Source organism: Moschus berezovskii, chromosome 17, assembly GCF_049115385.1.
Source record: "Moschus berezovskii isolate FMDL1 chromosome 17, NW_MosBer_1.0, whole genome shotgun sequence".
NCBI classification, from domain to species: Eukaryota; Metazoa; Chordata; class Mammalia; order Artiodactyla; family Moschidae; genus Moschus; species Moschus berezovskii.
The window spans coordinates 18,595,207-18,620,173 of record NC_142476.1 but is presented as its reverse complement, the minus strand read 5'-3'; the positions used below and the strand labels follow the sequence as shown (position 1 = coordinate 18,620,173).

Below are 24,967 nucleotides of genomic sequence, written 5' to 3'. Positions count from 1 at the left end.
AGTGGGAAGGAAGAAACAGCTACACTTTCAACACGTTCTCAAAGGGCAATTATGGGTTTGCATGAGAGTTCAGGATCCCTGGATTTCCGGACACACCTTTACTTCATTTTCACGAGGTCTTTTCCACAGGCCTCCACTGGGAGCCCTGAAGACAAAGCAGAAGACCCGAGAGACCCTGCGGGTGGCGCAGACAGGAAAACTCACTCCTTTCCCCAGACCCACACTGTGTATGAAGCTAAAGCCTGAAGCCAATGAACGGGACAAAGGTCAACTGCTGGGGTGGAGTCAGATGAAGCAAAAATCCGCTACCCTAAGGGAGCAGGGTTTCCCCGTGGCTCAGCTGGTAAAGAATCCGCCTGCAATGCGGGAGACCTGGGTTTGATCCCTAGGTTGGGAAGATCCCCCGAAGAAGGGAAAGGCTATCCACTTCAGTATTCTCGCTTGGAGAATTCTATGGACCGTACAGTCCATGGGGTCGCAAAGAGTTGGACACGACTGAGAGACTTTCACTTTCAAGGGAGGGGCATTAACCCCCTCACCCAGTCCCTCCCCACCACAAGACTCACACCCAGTAAAAAGCAACAGCAGTCTGTCCCTAAGGAAAGGGCATGAAGCCTACAGAGCTCAAGAGCCTGTGCTGATGCAAGCAGAGGTTTGCTGCCAGTGGGGAAAGCAGGAAACTCTTTCCAAGACCCTCACAGAACAAGGCAGAGAGAGGTCTGCCGCCACGCAGGGTGGTGCAGGAACCCTGAGAAAGCCCAGGGTGGAGAGAACCTGCCTGCATCTAAGCTGGACCGGTCAAGAGGGCCCCTGCCCCACTTCAAGCCTGTGCGGAGGAGCGAGCAGGAGTGGCTGGAGTGGGGGAAAGGGCAGGAGTGCAGGGGGAGGCTCTCCCTGGGCACAGGGGTGCAGGGCTGAGGGAAAGCTGAGAGGGGAGAAGGTCCTGAGACAAGACCCTCCAGGAGGGCCCCGCGCTGGGCCACTGTCTGCTGGAGGAACTGCAGTCTGTGGTACCTGGACGGTAACCATGGTAACAACCAAATCCTCACTAGGCTCACAACTCCCACTCTAGTGACCTGACGCAAGAGGTGTGTCCAGGCCATCTACGCACTCAGGTGCTCCATTCAACTGACAACGACAAAAAACACAGAAAAGCAAGAAGAAGACACTAAAACCATGAGGCATCATTTTGACTATCAAATTACCGACAACAGGTAGGGTTTTACAGAGATAGGTTAATGGAATATAAGTTATTGTATGTATTTTTGGGGGGAAAGGGAGAAGGTGGGAGTTGCAATGTACAGCAAACATTAAATTGTGTACAGTTTTTGAACAAACAAGTTTTCCTTCTCAAATTTATCCCAAGGAAATACCTAGGCAACTAGGCCATCAACTACACATATGGATGCTCATGGCATTATTGTACATAATAGCAGAAAACAACAACATGCCTGTTAAAAGGAAACTGGGTTAATTACATACCATTCAAAGTACGTAACACTAAGTGGGCATTCAGATTTTTTAAAAGCTCTACTAGGGGATTCCAATGTGTAGTAAAGTTTGGGAACACGGATCTAAATAATAAGGAAACAGGCAAATCCAGACTGTGGGACGTTCTATGGAAAACCGGACTGGACTTTTCAAAAAAAAAGTCAGTATCATGACAAAGAACAAAAGAATTATTCCAGATGAGGGTTTATCAACCGCAGTATTACTGACATTTTAAGCCATATAATTCTCTGTTGTAGGGGCCATCCTGTGAACTGAAGGGTGATTAGCAGCACTCAGGCCTTGACCTGTGTGAACCACTAGAATAACCCTCCAGTTGAAACTACCAAAAATGACTCCAGATATTTCCAAATGTCCCTTGGGGAGCAAAACTATTCCCAGCTTGAGAACTGCTAAACTAAACTGAAGAAACATGTTAACCAGATGCAATGTATGATACTCAACTAAATCCTAAATCCTGGACTGCTGGCGGGGGACAGCTGAAATAGTCACTGGGGAACAACTAGGAAAATCTGAACACAGACTAAATATTAGATGATGTTTTTGCAATCGTGTCAAGCGGACTGTCGATAAATGAAATAACTTTGTTTCTGGCCACTTTGCACACTGAAAGACCCAGGACTTAAGTGTCATGAAGCCGCCTATAATTTACTGTCAAATCGGTCAGGGAGAAAGAAGGTAAGAGATGTGGGTGGAGAGACAGGAGCGACAGAATGTGAGCGCATGTCAACCCGGCAAAACGCAAACAGCTGGCCCAGTCTGCGTGGAAGGAGTCAGACGTGCACGGGGGTAGCTTTACCATGCCTTTTGAAATGAAATCTGCCCAAATAACAAGTTGGTGGGGGAGGATGTGACAGAACCATATATAAACTTAAAAATACACATCCATAACACACAAATATACACGCCAAAATGTTAGCTTGTTTTATTTTTCAATGAGCACATAAAAGCCTTAAGATAAAAGAAAAGAAAAAAAACCCTATGTGTATACTGGGATCTCAACTTTGGAATTTTTTTTTTTTTAATTGCCTGTGTCTGTGTGCACGTACACAAGTTTTTTGACATTAAAAAGTCAGGGAAGAAATATACCAAAATCAGTATTTGCGTCAGTGGGATTATAGGTGATTCCATGTTTTTAACCTAGATTTTCCAGGTTCTCTAACATTAACACTCTTATAATGAGAGTATTTTTTAAAACAAAATAAAACAACAAAACCAACTCCAATAGGTATTATACTTAAGAACTAAGAAAATCTCTTAGTACCAATTTGTCTACGGGCTTCCCAGGTGACTCAGCGGTCAAGAATCTTCCTGCAAGGCAGGAGATGCAGGTTCGATTCCTGGGTGGGGAAGATCCCCTGGAGAAGGAAATGGCTACCTACTCCAGTATTCTTTCCTGGAAAATCCCATGGACAAAGGAGCCTGGCAGACCACAGTCCATGGGACCTCAAAGTCGGACACGACTTAGCGACTGAACGATACAACAAAGAGAGGCTAGGTATCTTCTGGAAATAGGAGAATGTGAGCAGGGCCTCTCCAGAGGGGCCGTCAGTGCCAACTCCTGTAATCTTCGGCACCCCTTCCCTGCCTCCCTCCTCTCCTGTACGTGTCCTGTGTCTTCAATGACCCCGACAAACATGGCCTAACACTCCAACAGGACCTAAAACTAAGGACATTCCAGATAGCTATGCTACCTGCCAACTGTCAATGATAAACGAGGCGCCCACACTGACTTAAAAGGCTGGTTCCTCCGTAGTCTATAAAGACTCGATCTGCTACTTCTACAGCTGGGGTTCTCACTGGGGCAAGGAGCACCTGGAAACACCCCAGGCAGCCCTTCCCAACTCTAGAAATCCCACCTCCAGAGCTTCTGAGTGCCAGTCCTTCATGCTAGCTTACCCACTGATAATGCTCAGAGAAGGAGCTGTGAACTGTCCTCACCTCAGGAGTGTCATGACCAAAGGGCAATCCAGCCCTAAGACTCTACTGGTTTCATCTCCCCAAAGAAAACAAATCTTCAAAGTTTTTCATTAGCTCACAAATGAACTGCAGCATTTCTAATGCTGTCTACTTCCTCAGAGAGTATAGACACAGAATTTTAGAGTTGGTTACTAAAGTGGAAAACACATTTACTTTTCCCCAAGATCAAATTTAAAAAATCAAATCACAGAGACTTGCAGATCAAAATATCTATCATCACCTTGGTGACTTCTCAAGCAAAAAATTCTATAGTTGGGAACCTTGAGACAATTGGCAGTTACAAATTACTTAGATTCACATCTAACACCCAATAACTGAAGCCAGGGTGTAAAGCAAAGGGCACATGTCAGGTTTGTCTTTACTGTGACTTCGGGGACAAAACTGTCTGGTCAGTAAGTGAACAGTGTAAGACAGGAGACTGTCGACCTACTGAAGAGAAGGGGCTCCTCTGAACACCACGCCCTCTCCTTGAAGAGCTGCTCTTTGAGAGCAGTCCTCATCCCAGCTTAATTCACAGTTGTGAGAGACAATGGTGCTGGGAAGTTTTCCAATCCATCCACTTCACGCAAAGGACTTGCTTTGATGTGTTAAGCTTTTGGAAAACTAAGGGCTCTTAACACCTAACTGAATGCAAATTCCCCCCAAAATTCCACTTTCCAACACTGGAAACATTGAGAACAACAACTCACTGGAAGGAAGCAAATAATGATGCCAGGAAGCAGGCATTTGTTAAAACTCTTGGGCCAAAGAGCCAAGAATGAAGCCTGGTCAACACAGATACAGTCATGCCTTGCCTCTCTGCTGGCAGATAACCCTTGTCAGCAGAATGCCAGAGGTCATGCCGTGCCAGCCTGCCTCACCTGGCAGGGTACTGGTTCATCCTGGTGAGGAGAGTTTTCTGGGGAACACCAGCCCAATATCAGCATAAACTAAAAGGCAACGCAATGCCAAGGTGCGCCAACTAATAAGCTCCAAAGCCTAGAGGATTTCTGGCTTAGCTGTTAAGAGATTCTCTGAGGAAACGTGTCCCTCAGTAGTATATGACTGAGAATTAATAAAACAGTAAAGTCAGAACTCAAACTCACTGAACATTATTGTGAATCAGGAAAGAAAAGGTTATAGGATGCAATTTCCATCTCTCTCTAGTTAAGGGCTTAAAGGAGGCTTTTACACTTGGCAGTCAAGAGAATTAGCAAAACAGTAAAATCACCAAGCTCTGGGTGCACAAAGGGCTGCAGCTATCCCAAGCAGTAACGGAAGGATCAATATTACTAACACTCTAATTAAAAAAAAAGGTCAACCCAACATTTTTGTCAAAGTCACACGGTGGGGAAGCTAAGCAAACGCTGACGCCCTTAAATATTCACCTGTAAGGCCCTCACCTTCTGCTCTTCATAAACATCAAGGGGCCCCTTAGTCCCCGTTCTCTTTGGTGAGGGAGTGTGTGCATACTACCTCTGGACACACGAGAACTCCCTGCACACTGACACTGCACTCGGCTTCCGTCTCCACACAGTCCCCAGTCTCTCATCCGTGCTGCTATGACAGGCCCCATCCGCCCTTCGCTGTACTCACTTGAGTTGTCCCTGCCGAGAGCTGCCAGCCTCTGTAACATCTCCCTTGAGGGGCACACCCTCAAGAAAGCTACGTAGGAAGCGCCCTGAGTACAGATCCACTCCACATCTATATATAACATGCTGCAGTCACTCATTTATTTCTACGACCTTTTCCAGCAACACCCATTTTGCAAGAAAACCAAACGACCCATCAAGAAGAGCCTTTTCAGCCCCCAGATCTCCAGGAGGTGGAATGGGGAGGACCAGAGCCCTGCAAAGCCCCCCGCACACTCAGAAGCAGGCCCTCCAGAAAGGATGCTTGAAGCCCGGCCCTCCTTCTCACCTTTTGTAGAAATGGAAGCGCTCGGTGAGCAGCAGGAACTGCTTCTCCCCTTGGAGAAAGAAGTGTCTGGCCCTGGAGACCCCAGACTTCTGGGTGTACTCGCAGATATGCGTGAAGTTCAGTTCCTCCTTCTTGAAGTAATTTCGGAGACGCACGAAGTCAAAGTAGGAGGGGACATAGATAAGCGTGTGCGACATGACTGCATCCCGATACTGAGGCAAAATCTTGTTCACGAAAAAGTTGAACCTGATTTGGAAAGGCAAAGGGCAAGTCAGCGGTCTGGGAGTGAGCCTGAAGGGTCATCGCTAACTGCATGACCCTGGGCAAGTCACAGTCTCCCTCGACCTCCCCTAAGAGGCCAATCTGGTCTACCGCACTGCAAAGAGACTAAACTAGTTCAACACGTCAGAAAGTAAGTGCTAACACTACTCATCATAAAGTATGGGTGTGACACTGGTATATCCCAGAGGATTACTCTAGGGAGTATATAACCATATCATTCATTCATTCAGCTGTCTGTCAGTCCACAAATATTCACTGAACACCTACCATATACTAAGCACCATTCTGCTACCAAGGGTCCCCTGACTAAACACACTGAGCAAACAGGAGAAAATAACAGAGAATTAGAAAAGGAATTCTTGCCCTGAAGGGCTTACAATTAAGTTGCTGACATGCAGCATTAAGCTATTAATGTCATTTTAAAATGCCACCGTCTAGGGGAAAGTACCCCTGATTCACCAACTCTGCACTACCTAGGTAACAGAACTAGGACGAGGCATCGCTTCTCTGGGCCTCAATGTCCTCCTCTGTCAATGCCGTGAGGGAGGTGAATCACCTCATTTCATCTGGCAAACGGTCATCAATAAAGCTAACGTGGAGTCCGATTCTAAGTTTGAATGCCCAGGTAAAAGCCCTCTCTGTGCCTCCCAGGGGTCCGGTGGGAAGGGCGGGGGATGTGGGTACCTGGCATCAATCACGGAAGCAAGGCTTTCCGCTTCCATCCTCTGGAAGACGTGTGGGAGCTGCACGAGGACCTGACTGATGGAGCCTGTCATCGGGACGTTCCTCACGGCCACCTGCCAGGAGTCAAGGAGAGCATCAGGAGGCGAGCTATCCCCACTGCTGACCAAAGGTAATCCTCCCCTTCTTCCTCATGACCCAAACAACACACGAAACTTCCTGAAGGTTCAGAGAAAGGGGAGACCCCACCTGGCCTTGCACATTGACGCAGTACTTGTTGAACACGGAGTTGATCTGGGCATCCTGCAGGGCACCAAACAGCAGGGTCTGGCGATAGTACTTGGACCAATTGTTGAGGCTCCACATCCGCACTCGAGAGAAGTCCACCCCATGTGAGTCCAAGGGCAGCAGGTTCATGTGGTTCATCAAATGCTGTGAGCAGAAACAATACTCCATTAATACTTATCGAGCACTTACCTGGAAGGCATTGCTAAGCGTTCCATAAGCCTTTTGTCTTACTTAACCTTGAGAAATGCATACTATCATCTCCCAAGTTACAGTAAGAAAATTGCGGCTCAGGCAGGAGAGTGACTTGTCCACAGTCAGGTGAACATTCCCAACACGAAGATAAAACTCAAACTGGCTACCTCGTGGATCTCTCAAAAAGGATCAAGATAGTATGTATACAGTGTATTTCTGAAATGCCACCCTGGTTACTCTATAAGTAACCTAGCTCCAGACTTGGACAAGAAGGAAAATGACACAGAAAACAGAACTGCTGTCCTTCCATGACCTGGTTCTCAAAACATGAGGAGATTCCCTGAGTGACTACACGTCAACCAATTAAATATGACTCAACCATTAGCTTCCCTCATAGCTCAGTTGGTAAAGAACCTGCCTGCAATGCAGAAGACCTGGGTTCAATTCCTGGGTTGGGAAGATCCTCTGGAGAAGGAAATGGTAACCCACTCCAGTACTCTTGTCTGGAGAATCCCATGGACAGAGGAGCCTGGCAGGCTACAGTCCATGGGATCACAAGAACTGGACACAACTTAGCAACTAAACCACCACCACAACTATCAATATGCCTTTTGTACGTTAATCATATTTTTACCTTGTATACTGAAGGGTTACAAATACTATAAATTTATTCCTTATTTTATAAGTACTCCCCTTTATTTGCTGCCAACTTATTCTAAGTCCTGGAGTTGTAGAAAAGCTAAGTTCTCACTTGCCTTATACTGTCAAAATAAACCTACGGTTCCATGATGAGGACTGTTCCAAAACACAATCCTAAATTCAAAGACACTGCAGAGTATGTGGAGAGGGAGAAAAAGATCACAGGACTAATTATTGTAGGAGGTCAAAAATATCTCACATTTATCAGTAAAACGTCACACATAAAGAAATCATGAGCAATCTTTTCTCAACTCTACCAAACACTGAACAAAAGCGAATGAGCATAAACTGCAGGAGGAATTATTTTAGATAAAGACATCCTCGGTGAGGAGGGATTTCAACCAACCAACCACATTAAAGCAGTCTATCAGGAGAAGCCACCTTTCTAAGGGGAAGAACTCTCATCTGGTGATTTGAAAAGATCGACAAGAATTTTTATCTTTCTGGATACTGACCAACCTGCGGGTAGCAGAGGGGACACTTCTCATTTTCAAATTGGAAAATGTGGAACATTTCCATTTCCAAACTAACTGAGTTTTAATCTGGACTTGAATAATCCTTTCAGACTCAACCCACTGAGCTTCTTGTCTCTAAATGTGAATGACCAACATTACCAGGACATGCTCCCAGTTCTGCATCAAGTAAATGTCAGCTTGATCAATGATGAGCAGTTCGATAGAAGACAGAAAGTCAAAATCTCTCTTCTTCTCTCCTTCTCCACCAATGATGGTCCTCAAGCCCAGAGGGGAGGCAATGAGGATGTCCGAGGAGTAGAAGGGGGCGTAAAGTCGGATGCTCCTCTGCAGAATTGCCACTCCTACGCACAAAACAGCCAAGGACACGTCAGCTCTTCAGTCACCACCAAACCACCAGCTTCCACCTTCTCAAAGTGCCGCCTCCCCTTGTACCTTCCACAGATTCCCCCTTAGCATATAACTGGACTCAAACTGCTTTCATTATTAAAATCATCATCATCCCTCCTTTGCATTGATGGTCCCTTCTAGCCCCTACTCTCTCTTCCTTCCCTTCATTGGCAAATCTTCCCAGAAAATTGTCTCTACTTTAAAATCTCCTCTTCAAGACTCCTCAATGCGCTGCAGTCTGCCTCTGATTCTCAGGACGCCACTGACGTGACTCTTGCTAAGATCACCAAAAGCTCTCGGTTACCAATTCAATGGCTCTTTGGTGTTTCTTGTCATTAATGCATAAGCGCATCCTCCTTGAAATGTTTTCCTTACTGGTGGTTTCCGTGACTACAACACTTACTTTTCTCATCACTGACCTGGTCCTTATCTATCTTTCCAGATTCAGACAGCTCTTCTACAAATCCCTGGATTCACCTGCAAGTCCTCTTTCTGCATAAAGCTCTGGATAAATATATTCAGTAATGATGGTTTTAACACTACTGTCACAAAATTTTACATTTCCTGCCCACATCTCATTCCTAAGCAAAAAGCAGCAGTTTGTAAAGAGACCAACGCGTACGTGAAGGAGACTGACTTGTTTATCTGAAAGCATGGGCCAGAGGGGCAGAAGACTGCTGGGGACGCCCTCTGGGGGTAGAATGCTGATGGAAACCACTTTTACAAACACACTCTACCTTGATGACACTGGTGGGCACCATTTCTGCAAGCTCAGTCTGAGCTGCCCACAGTGGCAGGTGAGCGCCCCCACCCCACCACCCTGCACTGCTTGCAGGCAGCGCTGGCAGACACAGACAGTGAGCAGCCCCGCCGACCCCCTCCCACGCCACTCGCAGGGGACCACCAGAGCCAACAATCGCGTGCAGCACACACAGGGGACACCCCTTGAGCGCCAGGCTCAGGCAGATGGTGGGTAGACTGCGTTTCTGGACTCCACGTGAGTGACACAAGCAGAGAGTTTGTGGGACAACCAAGAACTAGGAAAAGGTTAAACAATACAGTTCATCTCCCACAGAGAGCCACTCCTTCAAGACAGGGAGCCATAACTGCTTTCGCATAATACACAGAAACAAACAGCCAAGTAAAATGAGGAAGCAGGGGAACATGTTTCAACTGAGGGGACAAGATAGAACCCCAGAAAAAACGGAATGAGACAGACGTAAGCAGTTTGTTTGATAAAGAATTCAAAGTCACGGTCATCAGAATGCTCGCCAAACTTGGGAGATTACGAACAAACAAACACATTGAGAAACTCAATAAAGAGAAAATATTGAGAAAGCTCTAAAAGAACTCATGGAGCTGAAGAGTATAACTGAGCTTAAAAATACCCTAGAGGGAATCCACAGACTAGATGATATGAAAGACCGTCAGTGACCTGAAGACAGGGTGGTGGAGATCACCCCAAGAGAAAGGAAAAGGGAAAATAAACATTTTTCTTTAAAGAGGACAGTTTAAGGGACAGCATCAAGGGTTCTATCATCGGTGTTAACGAGTCCCAGAAGGAGAAGAGAAAGAAAGAGTCTTTAACATCCACGTTATAGGGGACCCAGGAGAGGGAGGAGAAGAGAGAAAGGGGCAGAAAACTTATTTGAAGAAACACTGGCTGAAAATTCCCCTAACCCTGTGAAGGAAAGAGACATTCAGGTCCAGGAAGCACAAAGACATGGTGTTTTATGGAGAAAACCCTAAATACTCCACCAAAAACTGTCAGAACAAGTGAATTTAGTAAAGCTGAAAGATACAAAATTAACATACAGAAATCTGGTGCACTTCTACACATTCATAATGAACTATCAGAAAGAGAAATTAAGAAAATAATCCCATTACAAATGCATCAAAAAGAATAAAATACCTAAGAATAAATCTAACCAAAAAGGTAAAAGACTTGTACCTGGAAATTACAAGGTCTTAAAAGAAACTGAAGATGACACAAACAAATGCAAAAACACACCATGCTCATAGACTGGAAAAATTCGTATTGCTAAAATGCCCATACTACCCAAGAAAACCACAGATTCAATGCAATTCCTATCAAAATACCCATGACATATCTTACAGAACTAGAATAATCATAAAGTATGTTTAGACCTACAAAAGATGTTGTATAGCCAAACTGATCATAAGAAAGAAGAACAAAGCTGGAGGTATCCTGCTCCCTGATTTTAAACTACACTACAAGTCTAGAGTATTCAAAACTGTATGGTAGATGTTCAAGCAGGTTTTAGAAAAGGCAGAGGCACCAGAGATCAAATTGCCAACATCCGCTGGATCATGGAGAAAGCAAGAGAGTTCCAGAAAAACATCTATTTCTGCTTCATTGACTATGCCAAAGCCTTTGACTGTGTGGATCACAATAAACTGTGGAACATTCTGAAAGAGATGGGAACACCAGACCACCAGATACCTGCCTCTTGAGAAACCTGTATGCAAGTCAGGAAGCAACAGTCAGAACTGTACATGGAACAACAGACTGGTTCCAAATAGGAAAAAGAGTACGTCAAGGCTGTAAATTGTCACCTTGCTTATTTAACTTATATGCAGAGTACATCATGAGGAACGCTGGGCTGGAAGAAGCACAAGCTGGAATCAAGATTGCTGCGAGAAATATCAGTCACCTCAGATATGCAGATGATACCACCCTTATGGCTGAAAGTGAGGAGGAACACAAAAGCCTCTTGAAGAAAGTGAAAGAGGAGAGTGAAAAGGTTGGCTTGAAGCTCAACATTCAGAAAACTAAGATCATGGCATCTGGTCCTATCACTTCATGGAAAATAGATGGAGAAACAGTGGAAACAGTGTCAGACTTTATTTTTGGGGGCTCCAAAATCACTGCAGATGCTGATTGCAGCCAGGAAATTAAAAGACGCTTACTCCTTGGAAGGAAAGTTATGACCAACCTTGATAGTATATTAAAAGGCAGAGACATTACTTTGCCAACAAAGGTCTGTCTAGTCAAGGCTATGGTTTTTCCTGTGGTCATGTATAGATGTGAGAGTTGGACTGTGAAGAAAGCTGATCGCCGAAGAGTTGATGCTTTTGAACTGTGGTGTTGGAGAAGACTCTTGAGAGTCCCTTGGACTGCAAGGAGATCCAACCAGTCCATTCTAGAGGAGATCAATCCTGGGTGTTTATTGAAAGGACTGATGCTAAAGCTGAAACTCCAATACTCTGGCCACCTCATGTGACGAGTTGACTCACTGGAAAAGACTCTGATGCTGGGAAAGGTTGGGGGTGGGAGGAGAAGGGGACGACAGAGAATGAGATGGCTGGATCGCATCACCGACTCTGTGGACATGAGTTTGAGTGTACTCCGGGAGTCGGTGATGGACAGGGAGGCCTGGCGTGCTGTGATTCATGGGGTCGCAGAGAGTAGGACACAACTGAGCGACTGAACTGAACTGAACTAGCACAAACAGAAATGAAATAGAGAGCCCAGAAATAAACCCATATTTATATAGTTAATTAATCTATAAAAAGGAGGCAAGAATATACAATGTGGAAAAGACGGTCTCATGAACAAATGGTGCTGGGAAAACTGGAGAGCTGCATGCAGAAGAATGAAACTGGACCACGAGCTTACACCAACTACAAAAATCACCTCAAAATGGATTAAAGACTTGAACACAAGAACTGAAAAACCTAGAGGAAAATATAGGCAGCAACTTTCTTGACATCAGTCTTAATGATAATTTTTTGGATCTGCTCCACAGGCAAGGGCAATGAAAGCAAAATTAAATGTGACTACTTCAAGCTAAAAAGATTCTGCACAGCGATGGAAACCAACAACAAAACAAAATAGCGACCTACTGAATAGGAGAAGACACTTGCATATGCAGTAAGGGGGTAATATCCAAAATATAGAAAGAATGCACGTAACTCATTATCAGAAAAACAAACAATCCCATTAAAAAATGGGCTGAGGATCTGAACAGACATTTTCTCAAAGAAGTCATAGGGATGACCACAGGCATATGTAGAGAAGCTCAATATCATTGATCATCGGAGAAATGGAAACCAGAACCACACAGAAAAAAATCAAAACTACAGTGAGGTACTATCCCACCCCAGTTAGAATGGCCGTCATTAAAAAGTGTACAAACAAGTGCTGGAGAGGTGTGGAGAAAAGGGAACCCTCTTAACACTGTTGGTGGGAATGTAAGCTGGTACAGCCCCTATGAAAACCAGAATGGAGGTTCCTCAGAAAACTAAAAACAGAACTACCATATGATCCAGTAATCCTACTCCTGGGGATAGATCCGGCCAAAACTATAATTCAAAAAGACACATATACCCTATGTTCATAGCAGCACTATTCACAATAGCCAAGACATGGAAACAACCTAAATATCCATCAACAGAAGAATGGATACAGAAGATGTGGGGGGGCGGGGGTGTGTGTGTGTATAAAGGACTACTACTCAGCCATAAAAAGCAAAATAATGCCATCAGCAGCAACACGAATACAACCAGAGACTATCACACTAAGTGAAAATGAAGGAAGTCAGAAAGACAAATGCACATGATATCACTTATGTGTGCAAACTAAAATAAGGCACCAGTGAACCTGTCTGCAAAACAGAAAGAGGCTCACAGGCACAGAGCACAGGCTTGTGGCTGCTGAGGGGGACGGAGAGGGGAGGACCGGAGGTTTGCAGTCAGCTGATGCAAACCATTACGTTTAGAAAAGATGAGCAACAGGGTCCTCATGCACAGCACGAGGACCTATATCCAGTCTCCTGGGATAAGCCACAATGGAAAAGAATACTAAAAAGAATGTATATATACCCGAGTCACTTTTGCTGTATAGCGGAAATGAACACAACACTGTAGATCAACCATACTTCAATTTTTTTAAAAAAACAAATAATGTATCAGGTGGCTAGTAAGTGCGATGATTAAAATGAGGTAATATAATAGACTGTGACATTGGAGTTATAGAATTCTTACAACCACCATGTAAGTTGGTATTATCCTCATTTTACATTTGAATAAACCAAAGCACAGAGGAAAAGAGAAACAAAATGAAATATCACCTCACACCTGTCAGAACAGGTTTTATCAAAAAGACAAGAAATAACAAGTGCTGGCAAGGATGTGGAGAAAAGGAAACCCTTGTGCATGGTTAATGCGAATGTAAATTGGTTCAGCCACTATGGAAAACAGTACAGAGGTTCCTCAAAAATTAAAAATAGGATCATCACCAAAAAAGAAGAAAACAGAACCACCATATAACTGAGCAATTCCACTTCCGGGTACTGATACAAAGAAAACAAAAACACCAATTCAAAAAGATATATGCACTCCTATGTTCACTGCAATATTTCTAACAGCCAGATATGGAAGCAACCTGAGAGTCCATAGGTAGATGAATGGATAAAGCTGTGGTATAGATACACACACACACACACACAATGGAAAATTACTCAGCCAAAAATGAAAGAAATCTCGCCATCTGTGACAACAAGGATGGACCTTGAAGGCATCACCCTAAGTGAAATAAGTCACATAAAGACAAGGATCAGTACCATATGATCTCTCTTAGATGTGGACCTGAGAAACAAAACAGACAAAAAACCAGACTGACAGATACAGAGAACGGACCGGTGGTTGCCAGAAAATGGGGGCGGGGGTTGGAGGGTGGGCATCATGGGTGGGGGGTGATCAGGAGGTACAAAACATTCAGTTATCAAGTGAACAGGCCACCAACGGATCCGACAGATGAGAAGGATCCGACGTATGAAAAGGATCCAACGTATGCCAAAGGAGAATATAGTCAGTAATCCTCTATTAACTCTGTATGGCCACAAATGGAAACTATACTTATCATTGTGATCAGTTTGTAAGGTATATAGACACTGAATCACTGTGTTGTACATCTGAAACTAGCATGTCAATTACACGTCAATTAAAAAAGAGTGATTTATCAGCTGCTTGCTGGCCACCTGCATATATTTAAAACTAAACATCAACTCTCACCCCCTGCACCTCACACTCCAGCCATGCTGAAGCCTCTGAGTCAGAGGTCATGCTGTTTATTCATCCTGATGCCCCTGCAGAGCTTCCTGTCTGAAACTTTCCTCCACTCAGATCTCCCTACTTCGTAACTGGCTAAACCCTATTCAGGTTTTAACTTAGTACAGATAGTACCTCCATCAGCAGATCGTCCCAAACAGTCCTGTTTCCACTTTGAATATTTGCTTTAAATACTTAAAACAGCCACTGCATCCTCTAACCATAACACATCTTCCATCTCATACTGTCTGATTTGCCTTTAGGCTGGACTTCCTTAACAGTAACTTTTAAACCTTTTAATCCTATATCCCCAGCTACTTTACAATGTTTAACACAGTAGATGCTAAATAATTAGTAAATGAGTGTATGTGATAATAAATATTTTCCAACAAATTTTTCCATGTACAACCAACCAAGCACACGGGAGCAGAATGCGACAAGCAAAAATGTGAAAAGTTTGGCGGGAGTCAGCAAGTCTGGAGAAGAGATCACTCCACGTGACGGGCTGGAGGGAAGTCCATTATGCACAGGCCCTCCAGTTCATTCATCATCCCCAGACTGACGCCCTCAGCCCCTTCACCTCCGACCCCCTTAGGACTCCTGTAGCACTGACTGTGAGCTACCAGCTGTGGGTGAGCCGAGACATCTATTGTACATGTACACATTACACATGTACATATGCTCCTCACGCATGCCTTTGGAGACGCTCCATTTCATTAGCCAAACGTCCACCCCATTAGCCAAGGCAAGGCTCTCCCCTGGCAGAAGAGATGTCTCAAATGCAGCTGGTTCTGCCAGGAGTCTACCAGTGACCCTCTGACAGAATGTCTAATTTCAGGCTTCTAGCTCCCAGTTATGTGCACCTCACACCCCAGGTCCCCCAGGGTCTCAGTCTGGACAAGGAGGGATTACCGATCCTGAAGTGGTCATCAATGTTTCCAACAAACACAGCTTCATAGTCCTCAGGCCTCTTCAGGTTGGGGGGTCTCTCCTCGGGATCGGAACCGTACTCTCCATTAAACCTCTTTTTGTTGCTGACAATGATTTTCTTCTTGCTGTCGCCCTCCAGGAGGCTGATGAAGAGCTGCACCACCCGCAAAGCAGCTTCCCGGAATGGCACCACGATCAGCACCTGTCCAGGGAGAGACGAGTGGCCTTGGAGGGGCAAGGGGAAGGAAGGGCAGCTCAAGGTGAGCCCGCGGGGGACCTGGAGCTAACGAGTCCCCTGTTCCGCGGTCCCAGGCCAGGGATCACATCCATATCACCCCCTCTACACAGGCCCTGGCTCAGTACTTCAGGCTGAGTATCTTTCAGACCCACAGCACCGTGTCTTATGGACTTCAATCTCATGGCCCCTTGGGGGACATTCTTAAGCAGAATGTGGAAATACCTTTTAGGGTAACTCAACGCCTTTAACAGAGGTATCCACCAGCAGAAGCCCACGGACATAAACAGACAAAGCTCTCTGAGGATAAGAAATGTTACTCATTTCTGCCTCCTATAGAACTCAGTTCAGCATTGTGATTCATAAGAGCCAAGGAATATGCTGAATAAATGAATCAGATGTATTAGTAGAGAACAAATAAAGCTAGTAAGGACTAAACTACCATTACTTCTCTAGTACATTTCCTAGTACACTTTTCAGAAATGATGATAAAGTATTTCTGAAGTAAAATCATATTTCAATGGGAAATAGAGGATTCAGTTTTCCAAACATTTCCAAAAATGCTTAGTATTAACTGCTGAGAAAAAAAAAAAAAACACCAGAAGATGCTTAACAAATGATTCACTTCTAACTACCCTTGTGTACATGGGTTTTTTTCTAACTACACTTGGGTAAGGCTTCACTGGTGACTCAGTGGTAAAGAATCTGCCTGCAATATAGGAGTCATGGGTTCAATCCCTGACTTGGGAAGATCCCTTGGAGGAGGGAATGGCAACCCACCACAGTATTCTTGCCTGGGAAATCCCAAGGACAGAGGAGCCTGGTGGACTATAGTCCAAGGGGACCCAAAAGTTAGACACGACTTAAGTGACTAAACAACTCAACCCTTGTGTAAACAATACAATCAGTGGAAATAACCCCAGTCAGATCAGGCAATTCACCAAATTCTAAACTCCTTCATTTGGGTGTTCTACCTCATACTCTGTTTTACAGTTCTAAATGGAAACAGATAATCTTTTTATCCTGATGTTCAAGATTCTGAGGTGGTTTCCAAGAAGGGCAACCAGCACAGCCAGAGTGCAGTGACTCAGTTTGGTAGAGCATGGGGATGGCTGATCACTTTTGAAGAAGGCCAAGTTACTGCCCTGCTGGGACACTAAGGAAGAGTCTAGTGGTTTTCCCCAGCTAACGAACAAGAGGGCTGGACTAAGAAATCTCTTAAGAGCCGCATCGTCTTAACAGCCGGGAATCCTAGTAAGCTCAATGAGAAGGACCTAAGAAGATGAGGCTTCCTCAATAGACATGGGTGCCGGGGCAGGGGGATGGGAGGTACAGTATCTGGCTACACGACATCATGAAAAGTGTAGCAACTCAGAAGACATCTTCTGTGTAAGCCCTCAACCCACTGGGCTTAAGCCTCCGTTCCGTTCCGTTCCGTTCCGTCGCTCAGTCGTGTCCGACTCTTTGCGACCCCGTGGACTGTAGCCTACCAGGCTTCTCCGTCCATGGGATTCTCCAGGCAAGAATACTGGAGTGGGTTACCGTTTCCTTCTCCAGGGGATCTTCCCGACCCAGGGATCGAACCCGGGTCTCCCGCACTGGAGGCAGACGCTTTAACCTCTGAGCCACCAGGGAAGCCCCTAGAAGCCCACATAAATGTAATCATCACCTTAAGTTGCAATGATGATACAATGGCAAAATAGGGGTTTTGTTTTCCAAGGTTTACATATTTCCGTGGCTTAGTGAAGAGAATCCTTGGTTTTAGTCCTGTCTGTGCTACTCTCTCCCTGGTTCTCTTTAGCAAGGTCCTTTATGAATCGAGGTCTGGGTCCACAGATGCAATATGTAGGGATTGAATAAAAAGGACCCATCCAGCTCTGATAGTCACAAAGAAGAGATTTACAGTGGAGGGCTACTTTCGCAGAGGATCAGGGTTTATCTTTAAGGAGAATTATCATGGAGGTACCTCCTACTCAAGTCTTCAGGTAGAGCCACTGTTAGAGACAGTCCACTGAGCTGTCTGCAGCACTACTCTAATATTACCCGGCTAATATGCTCAGTCTTGGACTTATTCTTTATTCCAATCATTAAAGTACCTGAGAACCTGCTAAGTGCCAGGGCCTATATGGCAGTGCCTTATAGCCTCCTTGAGGGCAAAGTTCTGGAGCCACTCACCTTGGGCCTTGTCAGCCCTTGGTCCCTGAAGTCGTCATCATCACCCACCCCAAGTTTCTGGCTTCGGCGTCTGCTGTTGTTGCCAAGCACCTGGGCATTGGCTTTGAGGACGTGATTTATTACATGCAGGCAGTACACGTGGCGGATCTCTTCCCCATTCTTCAGGGCAGTCCTTTCTGGGTAGAACAGGTCCCGGTAAGAATTCATAATTAAGAAGAGCTCTTTCTGGAGGGGTGTGAAGGGGCTACTTGATTTTTGGGGACCAGAGAGGAACTGGCTGTTGGTCTTGATCCAGGTGGATTCCAGGGGCTTTTGAAGATGAACTGACTTTAAGTCAATGTCCTTTGGGGGTTTAAAGGTTTCCAACTTCCGAAACTTGGATGAAAAGACAACCTGGCCCAGGATGGGCCACTGAGGGAGAAAGAATCAAGAAGTTAGAAATGAATGACGGTACCTTATTCATACAGTACTTCATAACTTACAAAGGCCTTGATGACTTACAGATTCTCTCACTTAATCCTCACAACAACTGTGCAAGGTAAACGCTATAATGCTCTTCTTACAGTTTAGGAAATGCTGAGATTCAGAGGTTACAGGATTCAGACAAACAGGAGAGAACAGAGCTAAGGGTTAGAGCCCAAGGTTTCTGACTTTAGAAAACTTGAGCTCTTCAATCAGTGGGTCACAGACTGTGCTGTGGACCACACTGTAGGAAGTCAAAATTTATTCTAGACAAAAAGGTACCCAATGGTCCAGTAACTTTGATAAACACTACAAAGCCTAGTCCCCCTCAGGGAGAGTCACAGCAGAATAGATACGAAGGCTCTGCTGAGTCCTGTAACAAGGGCTCTGCTCCACCTTGTCTAACCCAGAGTTTTCCAGATTTACCTGGGCATGGAGCAAGGTTTTCTTTTGAACAAGGTTTTTGTTTGGGATTTTTTTTGGGGGGGTGGAGGGATGCTTGCACTCTAATGAAACTGCTGATCTTAGCAATAAAGGATGACCTCTGCAATAAAAAAGAATTAACTACTAAAGATATGCCAAAAAGTAGGATGAATTTCCAGGGAACTATGCTGAATGAAAAAAGCCAACCTGCACGATTGTATTTCTAGAACACTTCTGAGATAACAAGATGATGGAAATGGAGACCAGATTAGCGGTTATTACCAAGGGATAGGAAAGGGGGGAAGGAGGTGGGTGCAGTCATAAAACAGCACCAGAGGAGAGGAGGGATCTTCAGAGCTGGAAATGCTCTGTGAGTTGGCGGTGGTGGTGGAAATGGGAACCTACACGTATGTGATAAAACAGTGCAGAACTAAGTAACACACAAATCAACAGGAGCAAAACCAAGGAAACCTGAATAAGAAAAGGAGACTGTATCAATGGAAATTTCCTAACTGCAATACCGTACTATAGTTTTGCAGGATGTTACCACTGGGGTGAACTAGGCATAGAGTACATGGGTATTTTTACATTATTTCTTACAACCACATCTGTAAGAATTGTCTCAATAAAAATTTCAACGAACACGGAGCCTGGCAGGCTACCGTCCACGGGGTCGTAAAGAGTCGGATGTGACTGAGCAAGTGAGCACACACAGGCTCTTCCAGCCTTCCTGTGTCCTGCTCCCCAAGTCATCTGCCACTGGTGTGTATCACACGTTGAGGGCGATCACTAGAACCCGAGATCACTGCTTTGCCCCATCTGTGACTGTGGGGATGGAACAACGCTTACTTTTAGCTGGTGGGTGGTTTTGGGATTCGTGGCAACAGCCTGGACTTCTTTTTCTTTCAGTTCTGTGTTCACATGTTGTGCGAATGGATCTAATTCAGAAACAAAGAAGATGAGAGCAGCTGGAGCAAATGAGAGGGAGTTCTCAGTCTCCCCTGTCAGTGACATGGTGTTCTTCATGATGCCAGCTCACCTTTTTCCCCATCTACTTCCCCCATCACTCGTCCCAGTCCAGAGCTTAAAGGTTTCTGACACGTTCATTTCCCTAAAGCATTTCTTTAATCACGTTATTTCTGAGCTCAAAAACCTTTGAAGAAAAATTCTCAGTCTGAAATTCAACACACACCTCCAACCTACCTCTCCAATGTAATTTTTGAATGACATGGCTCTCAAATTCTTGTGCCACTGTGGTTTTCCTTCCTTTAACTGAAAATTCTATCTTCTCCTTCACCTCATTTTTGTATATCCAAACAGGATCAGTTGAGTGTTACCCCTGACTCCTGATTTCGTGTCAGGCACAGGGCTGGCTCCACAAAGAGGCCACCTCTGGTCCCCTACAGAGAGTCATCACTCTCAAGACCCCCACCATCCACCCCAAAGCACATATGCGTATGTCCTACCTCATCTCAAAATTCTCCAAGCTAGGCTTCAGCAATATGTGAATCGTGAACTTGCAGATGTTCAAGCAGGTTTTAGAAAAGGCAGAGGCACCAGAGATCAAATTGCCAACATCCGCTGGATCATGGAGAAAGCAAGAGAGTTCCAGAAAAACATCTATTTCTGCTTCATTGACTATGCCAAAGCCTTTGACTGTATGGATCACAATAAACTGTGGAAAATTCTGAAAGAGATGGGAATACCAGACCACCTGACCTGCCTCTTGAGAAACCTGTATGCAGGTCAGGAAGCAACAGTCAGAACTGTACATGGAACCACAGACTGTTCCAAAGAGGAAAAGGAGTACATCAAGGTTGTATATTGTCACCCTGCTTATTTAACTTATATGCAGAGTACATCATGAGGAATGCTGGGCTGGAAGAAGCACAAGCTGGAATCAAGTTTGGTGGGAGAAGTATCAATAACCTCAGATATGCAGATGACACCACCCTTATGGCAGAAAGTGAAGAGGAACTCAAAGGCCTCTTGATGAAAGTGAAAGAGGAGAGTGAAAAGTTTGGCTTGAAGCTCAACATTCAGAAAACAAAGATCATGGCATCTGGTCCCATCACTTCATGGGAAATAGATGGGGAAACAGTGGAAACAGTGTCAGACTTTATTTTTTTGGGCTCCAAAATCACTGCGGATGCTGGTTGCAGCCATGAAATTAAAAGACGCTTACTCCTTGGAAGGAAAGTTATGACCAGCCTAGATAGCATATTAAAAAGCAGAGACATTACTTTGCCAACAAAGGTCCGTCTAGTCAAGGCTATGGTTTTTCCAGTGGTCATGTATGGATGTGAGAGTTGGACTGTGAAGAAAGCTGATCGCCGAAGAATTGATGCTTTTGAACTGTGGTGCTGGAGAAGACTCTTGAGAGTCCCTTGTACTGCAAGGAGATCCAACCAGTCCATTATGGAGAAGATCAATCCTGGGTGTTCATTGGAAGGACTTATGCTAAAGCTGAAACTCCAATACTTTGGCCACCTCATGCGACGAGTTGACTCACTGGAAAAGAGTCTGATGCTGGGAGGGATTGGGGGTAGGAGGAGACGGGGACGACAGAGAATGAGATGGCTGAATGGCATCACCGACTCGATGGACATGAGTTTGAGTGAACTCCGGGAGTTGGTGATGGATAGGGAGGCCTGGCGTGCTGTGGATCATGGGGTCGCAAAGAGTCGGACACGACTGAGCAACTGAACTGAACTGAACTGAACCTCATCTAATTAGACCTCAAGATCCCTGAGGGCAGGTTTCATGTCTGATTTAACTTGCACTGAAGACATCCATACACGCTTAACACTCAACCGAGGTGAGCAAAGGCTCGAACGGTACCAGCTGCACCCAGGGTCATCCTCAGAGCTCTGTGCTGGCACCAATCTTCTCTTACAGTCCCACTCATCTCAGAAGCAAAGTTCAACGACCTATTCAGGACCCAGGCAGTAAAACCTCAAATGCAATGCACCTAACAACCTAAGATAAGGGTGAACAATAGGAAATAAGAATTCAAGGTGCTAATGTATCTGCACAGGCAAAACCACCAGAGAAACTTTACAATAGTTAAGCTTCCTTATGAAACATTAAGTTCAGAAGGGGTTCGTGCCCAAATTCTACCTGCTACTTCTTCTTCTCCAAAAGAGCTAACAGAACCAAATGAGGATTAAAATTTCAACTTCAGTGGCAGACCTGGTTGAAGAATGGCACTGGGACCAAAAAAAGGCAGTCAGGACGCGGGATTGAGACCAAGCTGACTTGCCCATCCAGGCACACACAAAGATACGGAACCCGAGAGATGGCAGAGACCCGGCTTGGCCTCCCACAGGCAGGCCTTGTCTAAGCGACTGCCACGGGGGCAGAGGGCCGCCAAGAGGCAGAGAGAGACCGAGGGGATGAGGCAGAGCACGCTGGCTTCCGAGGTGCTCCCCAGTAATAAGGACCAGTTACATCAGCCACCTCCAGGGCTCACAAACCTGTAAAATTGCTGCTTACAGGAACTGAGAAGTGACAGGTAGAGAGAAAAAGGCAAAGTACTATTCTCCTCCTCCTCTGTTTGGGGAAAAGAAATCAGAGGTCTTCCCCTGACCCAACTGTGGGAACGTCAGGATTGGGGAACTGGCCTTCCCTGCTATCATTCCTCAACTGTTTTTTTCTCCAAAACAGCCCCCCACTCCCAACACGGCCTAAGCCCCGAGAAACACAAAATACCTTGAAGAAACGTTTCTCTCCAGCTCTACATCCAGCAGCTAAACCATCTGTGTTACTGCAGCCCACTCCACTATCAGGAGATTTAACGTGCATTAGCCCCTGCTTAGCACCAGGTGAAGTCAAACAATGCACTCCGGGCTCTGACCTTGTGACGCTTTCGGAGCAGAGTCGCCGCCACTTTCCTCGTCGAGAAAATTGGTTTCTAGGCTGAACAGTGACTCATGTTTTGCGTCCGTAAACTCCTCGGGGGACTCCTCTGATGTGCCCGGTGGCCCATGCCCATCTTTTCCCTCAGGGTCAGCAGGTGAGGCCACACCTGTAATTTTGGGAAATATTTTATAAAATTATTTACTGCTCTTGAATACAATTACACTTCTGTTGACAAATGAAATCTAATTCCTCAGCCTATACTGACACTGACACTCACTGCTATCATTTACCTTTAAGCCAATTCAGGTTGGAAGACAGAAGTTTCAAAATTACGCTGGACTGTTGACCCGGTACATGTGAGGATGTTCAAAGCAACACTGATTGTAACAAACAACTGGAAAAATGATTTCATCACGTCTATTGATGGGGTGCTAATTAAATTACCACAGTATTTACAATGGAATACTCTGTGATTAAGCTAATGTGGATCCACAGGTACAAACACTGTATTATTAAGCTAATGTGGATCCACAGGTACAAACACTGTATTATTAACGAAGAAAAGGAAGCTACAGGAACATATGAGACCACACTCACAAACACGTGTACAGACTCGTATTCACTCACATCCATGAAAAAGTAGTCTGGAAGGTTGTATACAATGTTAAAGGTATTCATCTCAGGGTGGTGCATATACAGGTTAACTATATTACCCTCTTAAACTTTTACAGTAAATATATATTACTTCTACAATTAAAAAAAAACTTTTCATCTGTAAAAACCCAAAACATGAAAGAAAGCTGAAAAAGCAACAAAATGAAACAAGAAACCCCTAAGTCTAAGGCAATGATTTATTTATCCCAGTACAAATGATGAATTAAAACACTAACACTGGTGTGCGACACCTCAAAGTACAGAAAACGCTAGGCAAGCAGGTATTAAGATAATAGGGTATAAAAACCTACCCAGACATATTCAGACAATGGACTACTACTCGAGCAACAAAAAGAAATGAACTACTAATATGAACTACACAGATGAGCCACAGAGGCATGAGAAGCCACAGAAGCCAGACACAAAAGGGCGCTCATGGTGTGCTCTCATTCATAAGAATGTCCAGAACAGACAAAATCAATCTACAGTGAAAGAGCTGGTCAGCGTGCGCCTGATGCCAGCCTGGGAAGCTGACTGCACAGGGACAAGAAGAAAACTTTTGTAGGTATTGGAAATGTTCCGTATCTTGATTTTGGTGGTGGTAATACAGACATACACATTTGTCAAAACTTACTGAATTACACACTTGAAATGGGTATACTTTACTGTATGTAAATCGTGCCTCAATAAAGTTGACTTTAAAGTTAAATTAAAAAGTCACCTAGACGTCTGATTGAGGCAGAGTCCCTTTAGGTTTTTAATCCCAGCTCTTCACTGAAGCCTTCCCTCATTCACCTGTAAATAAGGGCAGCACGTGACCACTCTGCATCTCCTCACCACCTTATATCTATCTGCTCCACCCAGATCTGCTGCTTGAAGTGTTCTGTTTGTGTCCATCTTCCCTTACACATGGTTCCTCTAGGGGAGGGACAGTAATCTCGTTAAGAAACTGAGACTGTTACAAAAACAGAATTATGTTCCCTTTCCTCCCAATCAGGGGAACTTTAACTAGGATTGAAGTCCTGGAAATCACAAGCAAAAATGTCACTTCTCCATGTTTATGGGCAGAGGGTCCTGTGTTTTCTGTCAGCACTCAAAGTTATCACCAAGCCCAGCAAGGTTAAGAATCTCTGCTTTGAATCCATGTGCTTTCACCCAGCTCATATAGCACAAGGCACTATACCCCCGGGGCAATCTGTCTGTGGTCCCAGCAAAGATCTTAGACCCACACCAGAGACACTCACTGCTCTGCACGTCAGCAGATTCTGTTGCCACTTCTTCCTCCTCACTGATGTCACCGTCGCCATCTTCAAGATTCATTTCTGTCTCATGCGTAACACTGTCTTCTTCTTCTTCCTCCTCCTCCTCTTCCTTGGAAACATTCTTTAATGTGGCAAGTAACCGATGGTAACCAGACACTTGCTCTGGTTCACTCTCTGCTTCACTTTCAGAACTTGAAGTATCTGAGCTCTCTGACTGGAAGGAAAATAGGGATTTTAAAATCAAGAAGAACAGTGTTCTCACGGCTACCCCATCACCATCATCAGGTCCACAGTGGAACAAGTTCAGAGTTTTCTAAATTAAAATTAGCTTTTCTCTAAATATGCAACATCTATTCAACCAAACCTTGCACCAAATTTATTTAAAATAGCTAACCTAGCTATGCTTCTAAAAGCTCTTCCTCCTTTTTGAACTGCTAATCTTCCATATGGGAAGAAAGCTGACTAAAGACATTGAGGGTTAGGTTATAAGGCCATCTCAC

General features: G+C 44.8%; 1 protein-coding gene across 2 annotated transcripts in view; it reads right to left on the bottom strand.

Moving 5' to 3' along the window:
• The window catches only part of UTP25 (UTP25 small subunit processome component), a 104,833-nt gene that overhangs the window by 77,995 nt on the left and 1,871 nt on the right, over window positions 1-24,967 (bottom strand). For both annotated transcript variants that reach the window (XM_088845238.1, XM_055419011.2), the window contains exons 3-11: window positions 24,450-24,681; window positions 22,547-22,717; window positions 19,540-19,628; window positions 17,806-18,216; window positions 15,378-15,597; window positions 8,145-8,347; window positions 6,601-6,783; window positions 6,355-6,467; window positions 5,389-5,634 (exon numbers count right to left, since the gene is read on the bottom strand). In XM_088845238.1, the coding sequence (XP_088701364.1) occupies window positions 5,389-5,634; window positions 6,355-6,467; window positions 6,601-6,783; window positions 8,145-8,347; window positions 15,378-15,597; window positions 17,806-18,216; window positions 19,540-19,628; window positions 22,547-22,717; window positions 24,450-24,681 (1,868 nt within the window). The remainder of the gene's footprint in view (window positions 1-5,388; window positions 5,635-6,354; window positions 6,468-6,600; window positions 6,784-8,144; window positions 8,348-15,377; window positions 15,598-17,805; window positions 18,217-19,539; window positions 19,629-22,546; window positions 22,718-24,449; window positions 24,682-24,967) is intronic.